At 41.1% G+C, this 19,699-nt stretch overlaps 1 protein-coding gene across 1 annotated transcript; it reads right to left on the bottom strand.

The window, feature by feature from the left end:
• Positions 1-248: 248 nt before the first annotated feature.
• On the bottom strand, positions 249-17,711 carry LOC117827642 (voltage-dependent calcium channel gamma-6 subunit-like). Its single transcript, XM_034704266.1, has 6 exons — positions 17,502-17,711; positions 10,583-10,693; positions 9,711-9,819; positions 2,051-2,125; positions 1,039-1,176; positions 249-954 (listed from the first exon to the last, which is right to left on the bottom strand). Exons 1-6 carry the CDS (start codon positions 17,709-17,711, stop codon positions 734-736), a joined length of 864 nt encoding a protein of 287 aa, XP_034560157.1. The 3' UTR covers positions 249-733.
• Positions 17,712-19,699: the final 1,988 nt, after the last annotated feature.

The raw sequence follows: 19,699 nt of genomic DNA, 5'->3' as shown, positions 1-19,699 counted from the left end.
CAAACAAAAACTGCTGTTAGTGGACACAGTCCCTTACATCTGAAATCTCTCCCTGCATCGCTTTTAGCTGTTATTGATTGTCAGTGAGTTTATATAAAAGAGGAGACAGTGAATGTTTTTTGAAAACACTAGCATCATATGAACAGTTCCTATTGAATTTATTGAATGAACAGTAAATTGCCTCCAAACCCTGCAGGATTATTAGTAAGACAATACAGGAGTGTTTCCCAAACACAGCTGAGCATTTAAAGAGAGTTGAAGTGTTTTCACACCTGGGTCATATCTTAACATATTTTGGGGGTGCATATCATTGTGGCTCCTTTGTACTCTTTCAGGTCAAATGGGCTCAATTAAAAGTGCTTAATTTTGCAAATGACAGGCTCACAGGATTCAATCTTTCTGTAAGACCTTTCAGGGGGCTTTTATGTCTTAATTAAGATGATACAAGGGAAACAGGGGAGAGAGGTTGGGGGATAACATGCAGAAAGGGGCAGAGGATTTGATATGAACACAAACCAGGAACTAGGGGGGCAGGATTTAACCATCAAGCTAAACCAGCATCCATTCATTCTAACTTTTTGAAGCCATTACTGAAAGGCTCCTTGGTATTTCTCTAATTCAGAAAAAGTTGTTTAAATGCTTAGACATCTTTGGGAAACCTCCTCGCCCCTCTGCACCCTCCCTCCTCACAAACAGAAAAGGGCAGAAAAAGTGCAACACCACCTCCGGGCCACTAGCTGCTGCCGTCCTTCTGAGGGAGACACCTCTGCCAGGGGCTGAAGGGCAGAGCCAGCAGCAGGAAGAGGATCCCGCCCACGATGAGGACCGCCCCCGCACACCCGATACAGGTAACCGACCAGGAGAGCTCGTGGTGGAGAGGGACCGTGTGGTCGCTGGCCAGGAAAGCCAGGACGGACTGGTGGAAAACCATCAGAGAGAGCAGCACCATGACACCTGAGGAGGAGATGGTGGTTTTGTTTTAAAACCTTGTTCAGCTGAAACCACAGGAGATGACTTTGGTATGCAGCCTCTACTGACCTGACAGGATGAAGCAGAATGAGGCCGGCTTGAGGAAGAACATGATCTCCTTACTGAGGGACATGGTGATACAGGTGGCCCCCATCACCATGAGGAACAGGCTGAACAAGGTCAACATGGCTGCCGCTACATTCAGATCTGAGAGAGAGAGAGGAGGAGAAGGTCCTGTACAACCACACTCATGATACTGGGAACACCTTCTGGTATTTGAACCAGCCAGGCGAGGTAAATCAAAGGTGTTTATTTGGGTTTTACCTGTTACCTCTATGCAGTATGACCTAGAAACAGTTGACATGACTCAGGTTTCAATGCAACTTAATACAATATCTGCACACAATGCAGTAGTTGATCATTTACAAAGAAAACGTTGCATTAAAGTACCATTAGCATCAGTTTAAAGGACATTGTATGCCTGTTTAACACTTGGTTAGTGTAAGATGGTCTGTTGGGTTAGTTTAAGGCAACAAACTGGGAATGTTCAAGGGATACATTAAAGCGCAGGCCAAAGGAGCCAAGATGAGTAACATCTTCAACAGCAGATTTATCATTGTCAGCTCAGGCCTGTTGTTAAATCCCTGCATTGATGCCAGAAGTGTGACGGTGATTTGACACCAGTGAACAAGGAGATGCTAACATACATCTGTCTCTCCTCATTCAGTGTACGGCACTCTGTGATCTTAATACATTATGAAGCTGCCAGGGAAATGAGAGGTTAGATTGCAGCTTAGAGACACTTGAACGCAGCGTAGGCGGAATAGATTTCAAAACACTCACAAAGCAGACAATGGCCAACCTGAAAGAGCGCTGCAAGCAGGTGAGGGAAGATTCGAGAGAAAGGGAATTATGAAGGATAGACAGAAGACGGACAGAGGAGTGAAGGAGAAGGAGAGAAAGATGAAGGGGCAGGGAGGGCGAGATGGAGAGGAGAAGAAAAAGGGATAGAGAAGGAAAGGAGTGGGCAGATAAAGTGGGACTGAAAGGCCAAGAGAGCCGAAAGAGGTGTGTGACTCACTCTTTTTCGTTGTCTTCTGGAACAGCACAGTGTTTTCCCCTGTGGTGAAAAACTTGAAGTAGGTGCAGTTTGATTCTGCAGGAGCAACAACACGCAGGGAGAGAAACTGTAAACAGGAGGGACACACACGAACAGGTAATCTGCTGTGGCTGTGCACAATCAGGATGAACATCTTATTGAAATTCAAGGAGCAACATCTCTCTCTCTGTCCTTTATGCTTTAGCTCCAATAATTCTCCATCAAGCATAATCAGCCGTGAACGTCAATGACAAGCTCAAGGTGACAATCCGATGCTTCCTCCACAATTAGTCTTCTGCTGTCCTGATAGTGCGTTACAGTAATTGGAGTTTGGCCGTAAAACAGAATGTGACACCTCTATCTTTTCCCCCCCACACAAGCAAGCCAATCACGCACACACATCACTCTTAATTAGTGTGATCAAAGGCAAATCCTCACGGTGTTCACGGTTGTTGTTTTTCCCCCAACAGATAGCAGGGTTAAATCAGTGATTCTGCTGAGGAGCTGCACTCACATCTCATCAACAAAAAAGAGGTCTGTAACTGGTCAGCTAGGCGGTAATTGGACTTTCAACTCCCTGGAATACAAAACATGTGCAGAGCTCAATCCATGAAGACAAGAGCGTGTGTCATGTTGATACTGGAATGCATCTCTGAGCACGCTTAAATCAATAAAGTTACCAACATGATATAGCACAGAGTCCAATGAGGATATTTAGGAAGATATTGATGTAGAAAATTAAAGCAGCAACAAATTACAACCAAAGCAGAAAGTGCAAAAAAATGCACTTCCTCAAATGGCCACTAGAGGGCTGCTTCAAAAGTGAGACAGTTCCCACCAGGGCCCATGTTAAATTGAATTTGCAGCAGAATTAAGCAGGGTTACTAACTAGTTAAAAGGGGAAAAAAAGGGTTGGTTGTCTGCAGCACATTTCTCTCTACACAATTACTATAGAGGGGTATATGTTGTTTATAAATAACCAATAACATGAGGGATTCAGTCGCCTGATAATTGGACTTTCAACTCCCTGGAATACAAAACATGTGCAGAGCTCAATCAATGAAGACAAGAGCGTGTGTCATGTTGATACTGGAATGCATCTCTGAGCACGCTTAAATCAATAAAGTTACCAACATGATATAACACAGAGTCCAATGAGTATATTTAGGAAGATATTGATGTAGAAAATTAAAGCAGCAACAAATTAAAACCCAAAGCAGAAAGTGCAAAAAACTGCACTTCCTCAAATGGCCACTAGAGGGCTGCTTCAAAAGTGAGTCAGTTCCCATAAGGGCCCATGTTAAAATTAATTTGCAGCAGAATTAAGCAGGGTTACTAACTAGTTAAAAGGGGAAAAAAAGGGTTGGGTGTCTGCAGCACATTTCTCTCTACACAATAACTATAGAGGAGTATATGTTTTTACATATAACAATAACATGGATTCAGTCACACAATAATTGGACTTTCAACTCCCTGGAATACATAACATGTGCAGAGCTCAATCCATGAAGACAAGAGCATGTGTCATGTTGATACTGAAATACATCTCTGAGCACGCTTAAATCAATAAAGTTACCTACATGATATAGCACAGAGTCCAATGAGTATATTTAGGAAGATATTTATGCAGAAAATTAAAGCAGCAACAAATTAAAAACCAAAGCAGAAAGTGCAAAAAAACTGCACTTCCTCAAATGGCCACTAGAGGGCTGCTTCAAAAGTGAGACAGTTCCCATCAGGGCCCATGTTAAAATGAATTTGCAGCAGAATTAAGCAGGGTTACTAACTAGTTAAAAGGAAAAAAAAGGGTTGGGTGTCTGCAGCACATTTCTCTCTACACAATAACTATAGAGGAGTATATGTTGTTTATAAATAACCAATAACATGAGGGATTCAGTCACACAATAATTGGACTTTCAACTCCCTGGAATACAAAAAATGTGCAGAGCTCAATCCATGAAGACAAGAGCGTGTGTCATGTTGAGACTGAAATGCATCTCTGAGCACGCTTAAATCAATAAAGTTACCAACATGATATAACACAGAGTCCAATGAGTATATTTAGGAAGATATTGATGTAGAAAATTAAAGCAGCAACAAATTAAAACCAAAGCAGAAAGTGCAAAAAAATGCACTTCCTCATATGGCCACTAGATGGCTGCTTCAAAAGTGAGTCAGTTCCCATAAGGGCCCATGTTAAAATGAATTTGCAGCAGAATTAAGCAGGGTTACTAACTAGTTAAAAGGAAAAAAAAGGGTTGGGTGTCTGCAGCACATTTCTCTCTACACAATAAGTATAGAGGAGTATATGTTGTTTATAAATAACCAATAACTTGAGGGGTTCAGTCGCCCGATAATTGGACTTTCAACTCCCTGGAATACAAAACATGTGCAGAGCTCAATCCATGAAGACAAGAGCGTGTGTCATGTTGAGACTGAAATGCATCTCTGAGCACGCTTAAATCAATAAAGTTACCAACATGATATAGCACAGAGTCCAATGAGTATATTTAGGAAGATATTTATGTAGAAAATTAAAGCAGCAACAAATTACAACCAAAGCAGAAAGTGCAAAAAAACTGCACTTCCTCAAATGGCCACTAGAGGGCTGCTTCAAAAGTGAGACAGTTCCCATCAGGGCCCATATTAAATTGACTTTACAGCAGAGTTAAGCAGGTTTACTAACTGTTCAAATGGAAATAAAAGGGTTGGGTGTCTGCAGCACATTTCTCTCTTTTCATGAGGACTATAGAGGAGTAAATATTTATATACATAACCAATAATGTGAAGGGTTCAGTCACACGATAATTGGACTTTCAACTCCCTGGAATCAAAAACATGTGAAGAGCTCAATCCATTAAGACAAGAGCATTTGTCATGTTGATGCTGAAATGCAATCAAATCAGTAAAGTTACCTACATGCTATAGTATAGTATAGTAGTAGAGAAAAAAAAGGGTTTTGGTCTCTGCAGCACATTTCTCTCTACACAACATGTGCACAGCTCAATCCATTCAGACAGATACATATCTCATGTCTTTTACTGCTATCCTTCTAAAGGTTAACTACATGCTTTGCTGCATTTCTGGAAGTCCAGTGGCTATATTTAAGGAAGTAAGCTAATTGGAACCAAGTGGAAAACTCCAGGGCTGAAAAATGAGGCTCATGCTGGACAGTGGTGTTACTTTATGCCCCAGCTGTAATCGGACACTAGTAGTCGGTGTATGTTTTCGCCTGTTGCCCCGTGTGTCCCTGGAGAGCTCCTGCAGAGCTCCAGCAGGGTGTTGTGAAGTGGTCGGCTGTGCACTTGTGTTTGTAAGATCAGAGATCGAGACTAATGATAACACTCGTCTATTAGAGCATTAACAGTTAATTGCATTTGGTTTAATAACTATCCCCATATTGCTCACATGCATAAGGTGTCATGTAGTTAGGACGGTTAACGTGCTATCAGCAGTGTGCCTTCACTCAGGTTGGAAGTTAGGAAGTCTCAGCCCACAGTGCAGTACTCCATCCTCCTGAACCTCTCTGCCCGCACTTACCCCGAGATAATTCATCTCTTGTTTTGATGAAAATCAAACAGGTACCCTGTCTGGCGCTGATGATGAACACACACAGAGCTCCAGGTGGACTTTTCTCAGTCTGTCTCTATTTTGCTTTTTAGGTGAGTCATTCTTCAAAAAGGGAATTCATCCAGGTGAGTCATGCAACAGGGGAGCAAAACTGCAAATAGCTTTAATAATCTCTTGCCACACTCCATCAAAAACAGTCCACTTAGACAACCAGATGTAATTTTCAACCCACGGCTGCTGCACTCTTTCCATTTACTGACTCCATTTCACCTGTTACAGCAAAACTTAAATCACTGCGACTGGATACTGCACCGCCTCAGCTGAAAGAACAGCTCTACATTATCTCCTTTATTTCCTCTAATAATCTGCATCTACAATAATTCTACATTTGGTTGTTTTTCCTGCATTTTTTTTACTTTTAAATTCAAACATTTTCCTGTTTTTTTAAGAATTCCATCCATCCATCCATCCATTTTCTTCCGCTTATCCGGGGTCGGGTCGCGGGGGTAGCAGTCCAAGCAAATTGACCCAGACATCCCTCTCCCCGGCGACACTTTCCAGCTCCTCCTGGGGAATCCCGAGGCGTTCCCAGACCAGGCGGGAGATATAATCCCTCCACCGCATTCTGGGTCCACCCCGGGGCCTTCTCCCAGTTGGACGTGCCCGGAACACCTCTAAAGGGAGGCGTCCGGGAAGCATCCTTATCAGATGCCCGAACTACCTCAGCTGACTCCTTTCGACACGGAGGAGCAGCGGCTCTAGCTCCCTCCGGATGTCCGAGCTCCTGACCCTATCTCTAAGGCCGAGCCCAGACACCCTTTGCAGAAAACTCATTTCAGCCGCTTGTATCCGCGATCTTATCCTTTCGGTCATGACCCACAGCTCATGACCATAGGTGAGGGTTGGAACGTAGACCGACTGGTAAATCGAAAGATTTACCTTCCGGCTCAGCTCCCTCTTCACCACAATGGTCCGATACAACGTCCGCATCACTGCTGACGCCGCACCAATCCGCCTGTGGATCTCACGCTCCATTTTACCCCCAATCGCGAACAAGACCCCGAGATACTTAAACTCCCCCACTTGGAGCAAAGTCTCACTCCGCACCGAGAGAGAGCAATCCACCGTTTTCCGGCAGAGAACCATGGCCTCAGACTTGGAGGTGCTAACTCTCATCCCGGCCGCTTCGCACTCAGCTGCAAACCGCCCCAATGCCCGCTGGAGGTCCCCGCTCGAGGAAGCCAACAGAACCACATCGTCTGCAAAAAGCAGAGATGAGATTCCAAGCTCCCCGAACTGGAGACCCTCCTCCCCCCGGCTGTGCCTTGAGAACCTGAGAAGTATACACCATATTTGGGCGTGCAATTTTCATTTATTTTTTCTGCAGGAGAAAATATCATACATTTTTCTGTTTTAAATTTTTTTAATTTGGCTTTTTCACCTTTAAAGGTGACATATCATGCAAAATCGACTTTTAAAAGGTTCTCTACCTGAAATATGTGTCCCTGTCTACAAACCCCCCGAAAATGAAACAAATCCATTCTGCCCCTGTTCTGATTTCTCCACCTTTCTGTAAATGTGTGCTGAAACCAGCCGTTTCAGTTTTCAGTGTTTTTCATACGTCACAACGCCATCGGGTCTGTAACAGGAAGTCAGAGCTCGGAGCTTGTTCAGCCCATAGACTGTATAAAATACAACTCAACCCCTCCTCCGTTTTTCATTCCCTGCACACGTGTGTGCCAACAAGGAGCTTAGCAGGGAGGCATGCTAGTTGTAGGCTGTCTTAATAAACACAAAGGTCAGTTTTACTCCTCACGTCTGCAGATTTGAAGATCTAGTGGATGATTTTTATTTATCATGTAAAAGTGCTAGCGCTAGTTAGCATAGCCACATAGCTACATGTTCGTAGCTGTGTACCAAGACACACGTCGACATACTGACAAATAAAACAACAAGAAACACTAAATCTGTGACCAATGGTTCAGAAAGGTCCTGCTGCAGGCGCCTCTCCGTCAGGGTCAGATTCTGGATCAGATTCAGAGGGTTGAAGTAACGCGGGTCTGTGAGCAGCCGTGTATATTCAGCCAACATGTAAAAATTAGATCTACGTGCTGGAGAGCCGAGGACACACCCACTTCCTGAGGGGGCGTGGTCAGAGAGCTCATTCTCATTTAAAGGCACAGACACAGAAAACAGCCTGTTCTGAGCAGGGCTGAAAAAGAGGGGTTTACAGGCAGACCAGAATCTGATTTCAAAGTGTTTTTTTGAGCTTTAAAGACATGTTTTGGGGACCTCTTAGACCAATATATTTTGAGGAAAAAGAGCGTAACATGTCACCTTTAATGGACAGCTGAAGAAAGACAGGAAATGTGGGGAGTAGAGAGTGGGGGAGGACATGCAGTAAATGGTTGAGGCTGGAATCAAACCTATGACCTCTGCGATGAGGGCTATAGCCTCTGTATATAGGGCACATGCTTAAGGCCAAATACCACCAGATCCATCACCGGTCTGTCTCTGATCCGTCACGGCACCGGATCTGATAGGTTTCTATTCTAGTCAATGTGTTAACTTCCTCTGGATCCGCTACGTTGCGTTCCAGCTGTGTCTCTGATCCGGCAGGTCGGAACGCAACGGATCAGATACACAAGACTTCTATTTTTGCCGGATGCCAGAGCATGACGCATCAATTCCTTGTTAGTTTTTAATGTTAGTTGACCTTTCCTTTTTCATTCAGCCAATCCTCTACCATGGCCAAAGCTTATACCGTGTTGCATTTTGTTTGAAAACTGATCGACGTTTCTTTAACCTAGCTTGTCTTGTCCTTAAATGTCCCTTGCTGCGTCTGCACCTTTTCTTCTTCTCTTCTGTCTCTCTTGCCAAAGGTCAGACATTAACCATGAATCTAAAATAAAGCTGTCTTCAAAAAAGTTAAATTAAGTATGCTAAAATATTTTTGCCACAGTGTCAACAGGCAGAGGTGAAATGTGTAAAGGCCAAATTCCACCAGATCCGTGTCCGGTCTGTCTCCGATCCCTCACGGCACTGGATCTGATAGGTTTCTATTCTAGTCAATGTGTTAACTTCCACTGGATCCACTACGTTGCCTTCCAGCTGCGTCTCTGATCCGGCAGGTCGGAACGCAACGGATCAGATACACAAGACTTCTATTTGTGCAGGATTCCGAAGCACGACGCATCAATCTCAACAGAGCAGATGGAGCGGGACAGGAAGTCAGGTTTCACCACAACAAAATGAAAACATCTGGTTAATTTTCAGGATAAAACACTCTGTGTTATCACCAGATCATATTTCACTTAACTACAACAACAAACCAAAGTCATGATGAGCGGAGCCAGGCCTGGAGTCAACAGGTCAGAGGTTTTCAGAGGACCAGAAAGACAACATGGATGAGGAGAGGAGGAGGAGGAGAATCCTTGATTCAGGATCGGAGACGGACCAGACACAGATCTGGTGGAAGTCCCGTGTTAGACCCCTAGGCCAACGGCGCCCCATAAATTTGTCTTTATTAAAGTATTGGAAAGTTAATACAATCATCTTTTGTCTATTGCCTTTTTGGTCCTCCCAGCAGTGCTCTTACTCTTCATGTGACTCTGAATGAAAGTAAAATCTAATCCAAAAGTGTTGAGCTTAACATATAAGATAATAATAATAATGTTGAAACGCTCAAAACTGTAAAATCAGGTATTATTTCAGAGGAGCAGGAGGCTTCAATCACACAAGAGATGTGTCTTAACTTGACCCAAAAGCAGCTTTTTCACTCCAATAATGTAACAATGACTCAGGCAGTTAGTCAGCCAGAGCATTCATCCAGCCAGCCATCAAACAGTGAGCCAAGCATCATTTGTCTGGCCAGGAAATCAGGTAGACCACTCATTCATGCCAACTCCCTGCTCCAAACTGAGCTGTCCAACAAGCTCGAGTGCTCCATCAAACGTCCAGGCAGCCAGAGAGGCCTGTCAATCATCATCCCTCCCTCGCACAGAGCCGTCAGCCGGCATCAAGGTTACACAGCCATCCAGCCAACCAGTCGGTAAAAACCTCTCTGACTCACCTCCGGGTAGTTCAGCAGGTCCACAGCTCTCTCTCTCGGGGTCGATATCAGCCACCCACAAGGTCTTGGTGCAGCCTTTCCACAGGCCGTAGTGTGCTGTCAGACACGTCTGCGAGAGACCAGAATCAAAACAGGTTTTTCCCTTTGAGGACAAAATGAACAGCAATGTTCTTTCTCCACCCACCACAGGGTGTACACTAAAAACTGTAATTCATTTCTCACAAGGAAGGACTGTTTGTTTTTGTGTCTGTCTTTTTCGTGCTTGAGAAAACAACCCTGGTAGGATTAAAACTTCCTGGATGTGTCTGTGGGTCAGTGAAAACAGCATCTTACTAACCAGGTCTCTTGTTTTCATTCTGTTACAGTTGTTTTGTAATTAGATGTCGCTCTAGGAGTCATCATCTTGCAGCAAAACAAATCTACCTGCAGGTACAAATACAGTAATCTCAGCCTGAACCTGAGCCTGCATCTCTCAAAATCAGAACACTGAATTATCTGCTGTAATCTGCTTTTCTTTAAAGCTTGCTCAGAAGATTTTTGCATGTATTAATATCTAACCTGACACTAGAACATAAACAATGCACCCGATGTCTGAATTCATCTCTGATCTGCCTGGTTTTAAGTCATCAATCAACCTCAACATGTCATCTGTTGCTCTCTCTAACATATCCTGACAGAGCCAGCTGAGAGAGAGTCAATGTTATGCTCCCATGCTGTGTCCACGATTATAAAAGAGGTTCAAATGGAAAGCAGATATGCAAACATGAACATGCAGTACATTTAGAGTCCCGGTTGTGGAGGTTTGAATATACGATGAGTCTTACTGAGTCACGACTAAAAGCTCTTGCTTGTTGCCCATTCTGTAATCTCACCTGGTTGTTATAGAAACTCTTCGGGGGTGAAAGCTCCACCCAGAACTCCGTCCCGACCCCGAGGACCGTCAGGACCACGCCAACGATGGCAACAAAGAACGCCAGCTTGATCTGGTGACAGAGCACAAAACAGCATCAGTATCATTAGAGTCTTAAAGTTCCTGTGAGGAGTTTTTCCAGCTGATGATGTTGTAGTTTGGTTTTGTGTTTTCTTCATGCCCTGTTCCCTCTCTGTCTCTTTAGGAGTTATCCTTGTGTCCTCCTCATTGCTGACTACCAGAGGTGGGAGAAAGTCATTGTTTTGCAAGTCTCAAGTAAGTCTCAAGTCTTCAATCCAAAGTCTCGAGTCAAGTAAAGACAAGACAAGACCTTACAAGTCATGAGCACTGTTTACCAAATAAAATGCCATTTTAACAATGTAACGATCTATTGAATTTGGCAAATACAATGAATGCATTTTGAATTGTTTTATTTTCTTAAATAAAATAAAACCAGTGTGACAAGACTTAGTCAAAGAAAAAGAGGAAATTGTCTTCATTCTGTGTTTACATTGACTCTTATTGACATTTTGTTGAAAGAGGTAGAAAACCTCAAATAAGATCAGTGCGAGCGACAGAACTTAACCTCAAAGAAAAAGTGCTGACATAGCATTCAGGATATAATGAGTGCTAAGCTGTGCAACAACAAATGAACTTCTAAAGACGTTGTACAGTCATTTTAAGGCAAGGCAAGGCAAGGCAAGGCAAGGCAAGGCAAGGCAAGGCAAGGCAAGGCAAGGCAAGGCAAGGCAAGGCAAGGCAAGGCAAGGCAAGGCAAGGCAAGGCAAGGCAAGGCAGCTTTATTTGTATAGCGCATTTCATACACGAGGGCAACTCAATGTGCTTTACATTAAAACATTAAAAGCATTGAAAACATTCAGACAGGCATAAAAGAAGATAATTAAAATGACAAATATGATACAACAGAAAAGGAAAATTAGAAATATATCAAAAGTAAATTTAAAATTTTAATTTAAAGTGGGTTAAAATGAGCTAAGATAGGAAGGCAGTGGTAAATAAAAAAGTCTTAGTCTTTGATTTAAAAGAGGTGAGAGTTGGAGCAGACCTGCAGCTTTCAGGGAGTGTGTTCCAGATATGTGGTGCATAATGACTAAACGCTGCTTCACCATGTTTCCTTCTGACTCTAGGGACTGAAAGCAGACCAGGACCTGATGACCTCAGAGGTTGAGGTGGTTCATACAGTAGCAGCAGATCAGCAATGTATTTTGGGCCTAAAGCATTCAGTGCTTTATAAACCATCAGCAGGATTTTAAAGTCTATTCTCTGACAGACAGGAAGCCAGTGTAGGGATCTAAGAACTGGAGTGATGTGGTCTACTGCTTTGGTCCTTGTTAGGACTCGAGCAGCAGCATTCTGTATGAGCTGCAGCCGTCTGATGGACTTTTTAGGGAGTCCTGTAAAGACCCCGTTACAGTAGTCTAGTCTGCTAAAGATAAATGCATGGATGAGTTTTTCTGCATCCTGCTGAGACAGAAGTCCTTTAATCCTTGATATATTCTTAAGGTGATAGTAGGCTGACTTTGTAATGGTCTTAATGTGGCAGCTGAAATTAAGGTCTGAGTCTAAGACTACACCAAGGTTTCTGGCTTGGTTTGAACATTTCATCTGTGCAGATTGGAGCTGAGCAGTAACCTTTAACCTTTCTTCCTTGGCTCCAAAAACAATCATTTCAGTTTTGTCTTCGTTTAACTGAAGAAAGTTTTAACTCATCTAATGCTCAAAATCTCAAGTTTTTTCAAGTCATCAGACTGAAGTCCGAGTCAAGTCCTGAGTCATTGATGACAAAGTCCAAGTCGAGTTCCAAGTGTTTGATGGTATTGTCAAGTGGAGTCCGAAGTCATCAAAATTGTGACTCGAGTCTGACTTGAGTTCAAGTCATGTAACTCAAGTCCACACCTCTGCTGACTACTGATCCATGTCTTGTGTTGTATCTCTTGTGTTTCTAGTTAAATCTATTGTGTTTTATTTTGAAGATCGTTCAGTTTCACTTCCTGTCCTTGATTGCACCCTCATGAGTTTCACCTGTGTCTGTCTGTCGCTCGTTACCTCCTGTGTAATTAGTCCCTGTGTTTCCTCCTTTGTGTTGTCACTTCATTGGTTTATTTCCCCTCAGTCTTGCTACATTTGTTTCTTGTGTGGATTTTTGTTGAACTTTTGACTTTGATTTAAAGTAAGTTTTTATTTGTTTGTTTCATTCAAGTCTGCATTTCGGCTCCTTAATCTTTCGTTTAGCATTCAACCTTGACAGTTTAATCCTTATGATCTGCAGAAATAAATGAACCTGTAATCTTAGCTTCAAGCTGCCAAAACATTGTGCAGCTCAAATGTTCCACAGCTAAGATTTTCAATGAGTGGTACAACTGGCTGTCAAAAAAACAACAGAATACATTTTCACTAGGAAACAGAACTTATACAACGAAAGGGGGGAAATGAGTACATACATGAGTGGTACTAGTTCATCTAGTGGTCATCCCTATGTTCCCACATTTCTGGGACATTTTCAAAATGAGGTCTTGTGTTCTAACATTTCCCTTCAATTTAAGCCCGATCCTCCCACATGATTTTTTGGAAGCACTTTATAGTAAATGAATGAATGAATGAATGAATGAGTAATTTACTAACTGATCGACAATGGTTTCAGCTGAAGCAAAAATCTTAAAGGTGACATATTACGCTCTTTTTCCTCAAAATATATTGGTCTAAGAGGTCCCCAAAACATGTCTTTAAAGCTAAAAAAAACACCTTGAAATCAGATTTTGGTCTGCCTGTAAACCCCTCTTTTTCAGCCCTGTTCAGAACAGGCTGTTTTCTGTGTCTGTGCCTTTAAATGAGAATGAGCTCTCTGACCACGCCCCCTCAGGAAGTGGATGTGCCCTCGGCTCTCCAGCACGTTGATCTAATGTTTACATGTTGGCTGAATATACACGGCTGCTCACAGACCCGCGTTACTTCAACCCTCTGAATCTGATCCAGAATCTGATCCTGACGGAGAGGCGCCTGCAGCAGGACCTTTCTGAACCATTGGTCACAGATTTAGTGTTTCTTGTTGTTTTATTTGTCAGTATGTCGACGTGTGTCTTGGTACACGGCTACGAACATGTAGCTATGTGGCTATGCTAACTAGCGCTAGCACTTTAACATGAAAAATACAAATCATCCACTAGATCTTCAAATCTGCAGACGTGGGGAGTCAAACCGACCTTTGTGTTTATTAAGACAGCCTACAACTAGCATGCCTCCCTCCTTAGCTCCTTGTTAACACACATGTGTGCAGGGAATGAAAAACGGAGGAGGGGTTGAGTTGTATTTTATACAGTCTATGGGCTGAACAAGCTCCGAGCTCTGACTTCCTGTTAGAGCTCATTTCAGCACACATTTACAGAAAGGTGGAGAAATCAGAACAGGGGCAGAATGGATTCTTTTCATTTTCGGGGGGTTTGTAGACAGGGACACATATTTCAGGTAGAGAACCATTAAAAAGTCAATTTTGCAGGATATGTCACCTTTAATATAGGGCTGTGGGAATATAAGCACGCTCCTTTTGTCTAAAGGCTACACCAAAATCGACACGTGTAAAAAGTTCCTCACTGGAGCTTTAAAACATTTAAATCTTTAGATGACTGAATGTAAGAGATATAGATTTGATTGATTTCTCTTTCAAAGACATCAAACTTCAGCTACATTGAGTTACAGAGGTCTGTGCTTGATCTGTTCTTTAAGTGTTTATTAAAAGACTACAAATATTCCTACATTTCCCAAGAGTGCCCTGATGGTTAAACAATTGAAAGAGCATCTGTAGAATCAAAACTTTAAAAAAGGATCATAAAAAAGCGAAAGAGCTCTGCAGGAACACATCTGCCTTCACATATTAAAAAACGTTATTAAATTGAAAGTGCATTTCAGTTTCAGCAGATTGCATGTCTAGATTTGTGCACAACACTAGACCTGCAACACAAGTAAATGTAATTTCACACAGTCGAATCCACTCTGTTAGAATAAAAAGCGTCCACTCTTTCCCAGGCTCGTGTAAAAACCATGCATTCTCTGTGTGCAGGTTTTTAACATTAGAAATGGCTCATAATATAACACTGCCTCTACTACATCCTGAGGACCTGATGGTTGAGAAAAGCCGAGAGCAGATATCCTACAGCGATGGAGAGGATGTTACAACACTGAGGGGAAAGAACCATCTCTGCCTGTTGTTTTGAATGTTTTCAACACTCTCCAAAGAGCACTCCAGATCTGTGGGTGGGATGTTATACTTCAACCTCTGTGTGGAGATGTTCAAAGTAGGAATATTTTTTGAAAGCAAGGGCCTTTTTGTCTGGTCCTGACTTCTCTAAAGCGATTTTGAGAGACTTGTTTTTAGACAAGAAGAAGCTTTAGAGTTCAGAGAGAGGGACACGAAGGTCCACGAAACAATTTGTTCAAGTGCGGCTGCGTGTTGGTGAGTCGTGTCAAGTAAAAGCATGCAGTCCAAACTGGCTATGTTAGCAATCAGATCCCTACTGAACACCTAGAGATTACTCCTGTGGTTCGAAAACTTCCTTAAATCCTTTTACCGCTTTATGTTTTTAATGTCAAATAACATCAGAACTTTTACATGTCTTAATTCAAAGATCATGGATTGCCAATCTGATGATTAACAGCAAGATAAATTACCAATCTTTATTATAGTAGTCCTGCATACATATCTGCAAACAGAGGTAGCTCCATGACTAGCAGAGGAGAAGATCAGGCCCTCTGTTATTTCCAGTCCCACCTATGGGGCGCCCTTTGTAAAGTTGTGCACATTGAAAATATCATTAACAGTTCTCTAAATTTAGCTCTTAAATGTTTTAAAAATGTACTTTGAATTTTTTTCAGTCAATTTTGTTATCACATTTAGAACAATATTTGTGAACATTTAATTTTGTTGTGACAAGTATATTTAAGTTGAAATCACTGTTAAATCCAAATGCTAAATATAGATATAAATGTTAAATGTAAAATCTAAATGTTGAATGTTAAACATAAATGTTAAATCTATATGTTGAATGTTAAATCTAAATGTTAAATATAACTGTTAGATATAAATGTTAAATCTAAATGTTAAATGTTAAATATAAATCTCAAATATAAATGTTAAATGTTGCTCTGCAATAAATATTTAGCTAATATGCAAATTCCCACTGCTGCCCAGCGGAAGTACCAATCGCATTTAACATTTAGACTTAACATTTGTATTTAACAATCAAGATGTAGATTTAACATAGTTTTTAGATTTAACATTTAGATTTAACAATTAACATTTATATTTAGCATTTAGATTTTACAGCGATTTACTAAGGATCGCAGAGCAACATTTAACATTTTTATTTAACATCTAACATTTAGATCTAACATTTAACATCATATTTAGCATTTATATTTAGATTTATATTTAACATTTAGATTTATATTTATATTTAGCATTTAGATTTTACAGCGATTAACTAAGGATCGCAGAGCAACATTTAACATTTTTATTTAACATTTAGATCTAACATTTAACATTTAAATTTAGCATTTATATTTATATTTATATTTAACATTTATATTTATATTTATATTTAGCATTTGGATTTTACAGCGATTTACTAAGGATCGCAGAGCAACATTTAACATTTTTATTTAACATTTAGATCTAACATTTAACATTTAGATTTATATTTAACATTTAGATTAATATATATATTTAGCATTTAGATTTTACAGCGATTTACTAAGGATCGCAGAGCAACATTTAACATTTTTATTTAACATCTAACGTTTAGATCTAACATTTAACATTATATTTAGCATTTATATTTATATTTAACATTTATATTTATATTTAGCATTTAGAGTTTACAGCGATTTACTAAGGATCGCAGAGCAACATTTAACATTTTTATTTAACATCTAACATTTAGATCTAACATTTAACATTATATTTAGCATTTATATTTATATTTATATTTAACATTTAGATTTATATTTAGCATTTGGATTTTACAGCGATTTACTAAGGATCGCAGAGCAACATTTAACATTTTTATTTAACATTTAGATCTAACATTTAACATTTAGATTTATATTTAACATTTAGATTAATATTTATATTTAGCATTTAGATTTTACAGCGATTTACTGAGGATCGCAGAGCAACATTTAACATTTTTATTTAACATCTAACATTTAGATCTAACATTTAACATTATATTTAGCAATTATATTTATATTTAACATTTAGATTTATATTTAGCATTTAGATTTTACAGCGATTTACTAAGGATTGCAGAGCAAGATTTAACATTTTTATTTAACATCTAACATTTAGATCTAACATTTAACATTATATTTAGCATTTATAATTAACATTCATATTTATATTTATATTTAGTGTTTAGATTTAACAGTAATTTTAACTTATTTATTGTTACAACAAAAATAAATATTAAATAATAATTAATATTGCTCTAAATTTGATTTTAAAAAGTGTCTTTTGGAAATTCACACTATGTTTTTTTTTGACATTTTGCAGCTTAAAGTGGAGAAATGTTGCTTTTATTTATAGTGTGCACAACTTTGGAAACGGCGCCCCATACACACCCTCCAAGTTTCTGAAGCGTTGCCTGGCTTGGCGTTGAATTCCCCTAAAAATGTTGAGACCATTCATGCAGCACCTTTTCAGGGACTCTAACAAAAGACTTACGAATACTTTCTCTGAACTGAAAAGATATTTTTCTTTTCTTATTGGATGTTTCTTTGTTTGCAAGATGATCGATTTGTTCCTCATCTTAAAAAGTCTTTCACACAGGAAGCAGAGAACACAAACCAACAACATGAAAACCTGTTACCTTCCCCTCCTGCGCCTCACTCATGGCGTGTCCTGTTGATGTCGTCCTGCGCCGCTTGTTCCCTCCAAAGGTACTGCGTCCTGACATCAGGCTTGTCAGACCGACCGGACCCTGAGACGCCCCCATTGGTGCAGCTCCTCCCACGGTTCCTGCAGCTGCAGGACTCACCGTGCGGCCCTCCTCATCGGCCACCAGAAAAGTAGACCACATTTTGTGACGATGAAGAAAACCACTAAGAGAGATTCAGTTCTGAAGCTGAGTTGTTGTAAATCTCCCTCACAACAGGGAGAGGGAATTTGGTGAAGGTTTGGGAAACAGTGCTGATTTCTTGATTTGTGCCCAAAAAGAAAACAGGAAAAAAATCTGAAAAATAACTTCAGTAAGAAAAGGTGAAATGGATGTGAATCAGTCAGAAAGGAGAGGGAAACGAAGAGAGGTAGAGTGAGGAAAAAGAGTGGAGAAGAGTCTGAGCCCAGAAAGTCTCCTTGGTTTTGGCAACTGTACAGAAAATGTCTTTCAGAACTTCAGCAGGAAGAGGTAAAAATCAGCCTCTTATTGAGAAAACGCCGGAGAGAAAATGGCGGCTTTGATGACACATGCAAAACTGCCAAAGTATTCATAATGAAAAGATGAAAATTACAGAAAATGAGTGGAGAGAAAAGTGCAGCCACTGAGAGTCTGAGGTAGAAGTCAGAGCTGGGTGAAATGAAGTCTCCTAGAAAAGAGAGAGAAAGAGAGGAGAGTTATACTTCTGATCATCTTAAAGAGAGGAGTAGGAAGAAGTAGATGATGCACATTTGATGATACAAACCAGGAAATAGTCCACAAATGTTGGACAGAAGAGTCAGCTTATTTTTTATTATGCATGCTCTCTGCAACAGCATGCATGAAACCACCAGGGGCAAGAAACAGTACTTGCTTTTAAAAATACTGAAGTATTCAAAGTATTTTTTGAAATATCTCTAAATGTATTTTCACTAAGCATGAGGTCAGTCAAGAATGCATGGGTGTACATTCTGCTGCCTTATGTTTATTTAGAATACATGATTTCATATCTAAAAAGCACAGACAAGATTCAAATGTTCATGTGGAATCAAAGCAGTGTGTTAGCTCCAGACCTCCACATGCTTTCTCAGGTTAGATGCTGATGTTTTGGAGGTTGTGATGAAGTTTGTGTGTTAAACAGATCAGAGATTTACAACAATACAAACAATCATTCTTTATTTCAAAAACTGAGGGTCAAACGTGGGTTTAAAATATGGCCGCGGTGCTCAGTTAGAGAATCATCATCCTTCTCAGTCATAGCCATCATCACTCTACATCTCCACAAAAACCATCACTCCTGCCGTCATCTCCACCCTCACAAACTGCCTCACTGACCTCAAACTGTGGATGAGCAACAATTTCCTAAAACTCAACTGCAATAAATCTGAAATCATTCTCATCGGCCCCAAATCCCTCCTCCCCTCCACCCAGAACTTCTCACTATGCATCGACAACCACACAGTCACACCCTCCCCAGTAGTCGGTAACCTTGGCATCATCCTCGACCCCACCCTCTCCTTCAAACCTCACATCAGAAACGTCACCAAAGTATCCTCCTTTCATCTCCGCAACATTGCACGGCTCAGATCCTCTCTCTCCTCCTCTGCTGCAGAAACCCTCCTCCACGCCTTCATAACCTCCAGACTGGACTATTGCAACAGCATTCTCTACGGCCTCCCCTCCACCGACCTCAAAAAACTTCAATATGTCCAAAATTCAGCTGCCCGATAACTCACCCACTCCCGCTCCAGAGCCCACATCACACCCATCCTTCAGCACCTCCACTGGCTCCCCATTCAGCACCGAATCCACTTCAAGATCCTGCTCATCACCTACAAAGCCCTCAATAACCTCGCCCCCTCTTACCTGACCGACCTCCTCAAACGCCACTCCCCATCTCGCCGCCTCAGATCATCAGATGCCAACCTCCTGTCCCCTATCACCAAGTCCAAGCATCGCACCTTGGGGGACAGAGCCTTTACCATCGCTGCCCCCACTCTCTGGAACTCTCTCCCTCCACACATCCGCAACTCTGACTCTCTCCTCTCATTTAAAAACCACCTCAAGACCTACCTGTTCAAAAAAGCATACCACACATGACCTCTCCCCCTGCACCACCTCTGTCCCTGTTTTGCTTTATTTATATGTTTTAT

Source organism: Notolabrus celidotus, chromosome 16 (assembly GCF_009762535.1).
Source record: "Notolabrus celidotus isolate fNotCel1 chromosome 16, fNotCel1.pri, whole genome shotgun sequence".
In the NCBI taxonomy this organism is placed as follows: Eukaryota; Metazoa; Chordata; class Actinopteri; order Labriformes; family Labridae; genus Notolabrus; species Notolabrus celidotus.
The sequence above is the reverse complement of the archived record's forward strand: the minus strand, read 5'-3'. Positions and strand labels throughout refer to the sequence as shown.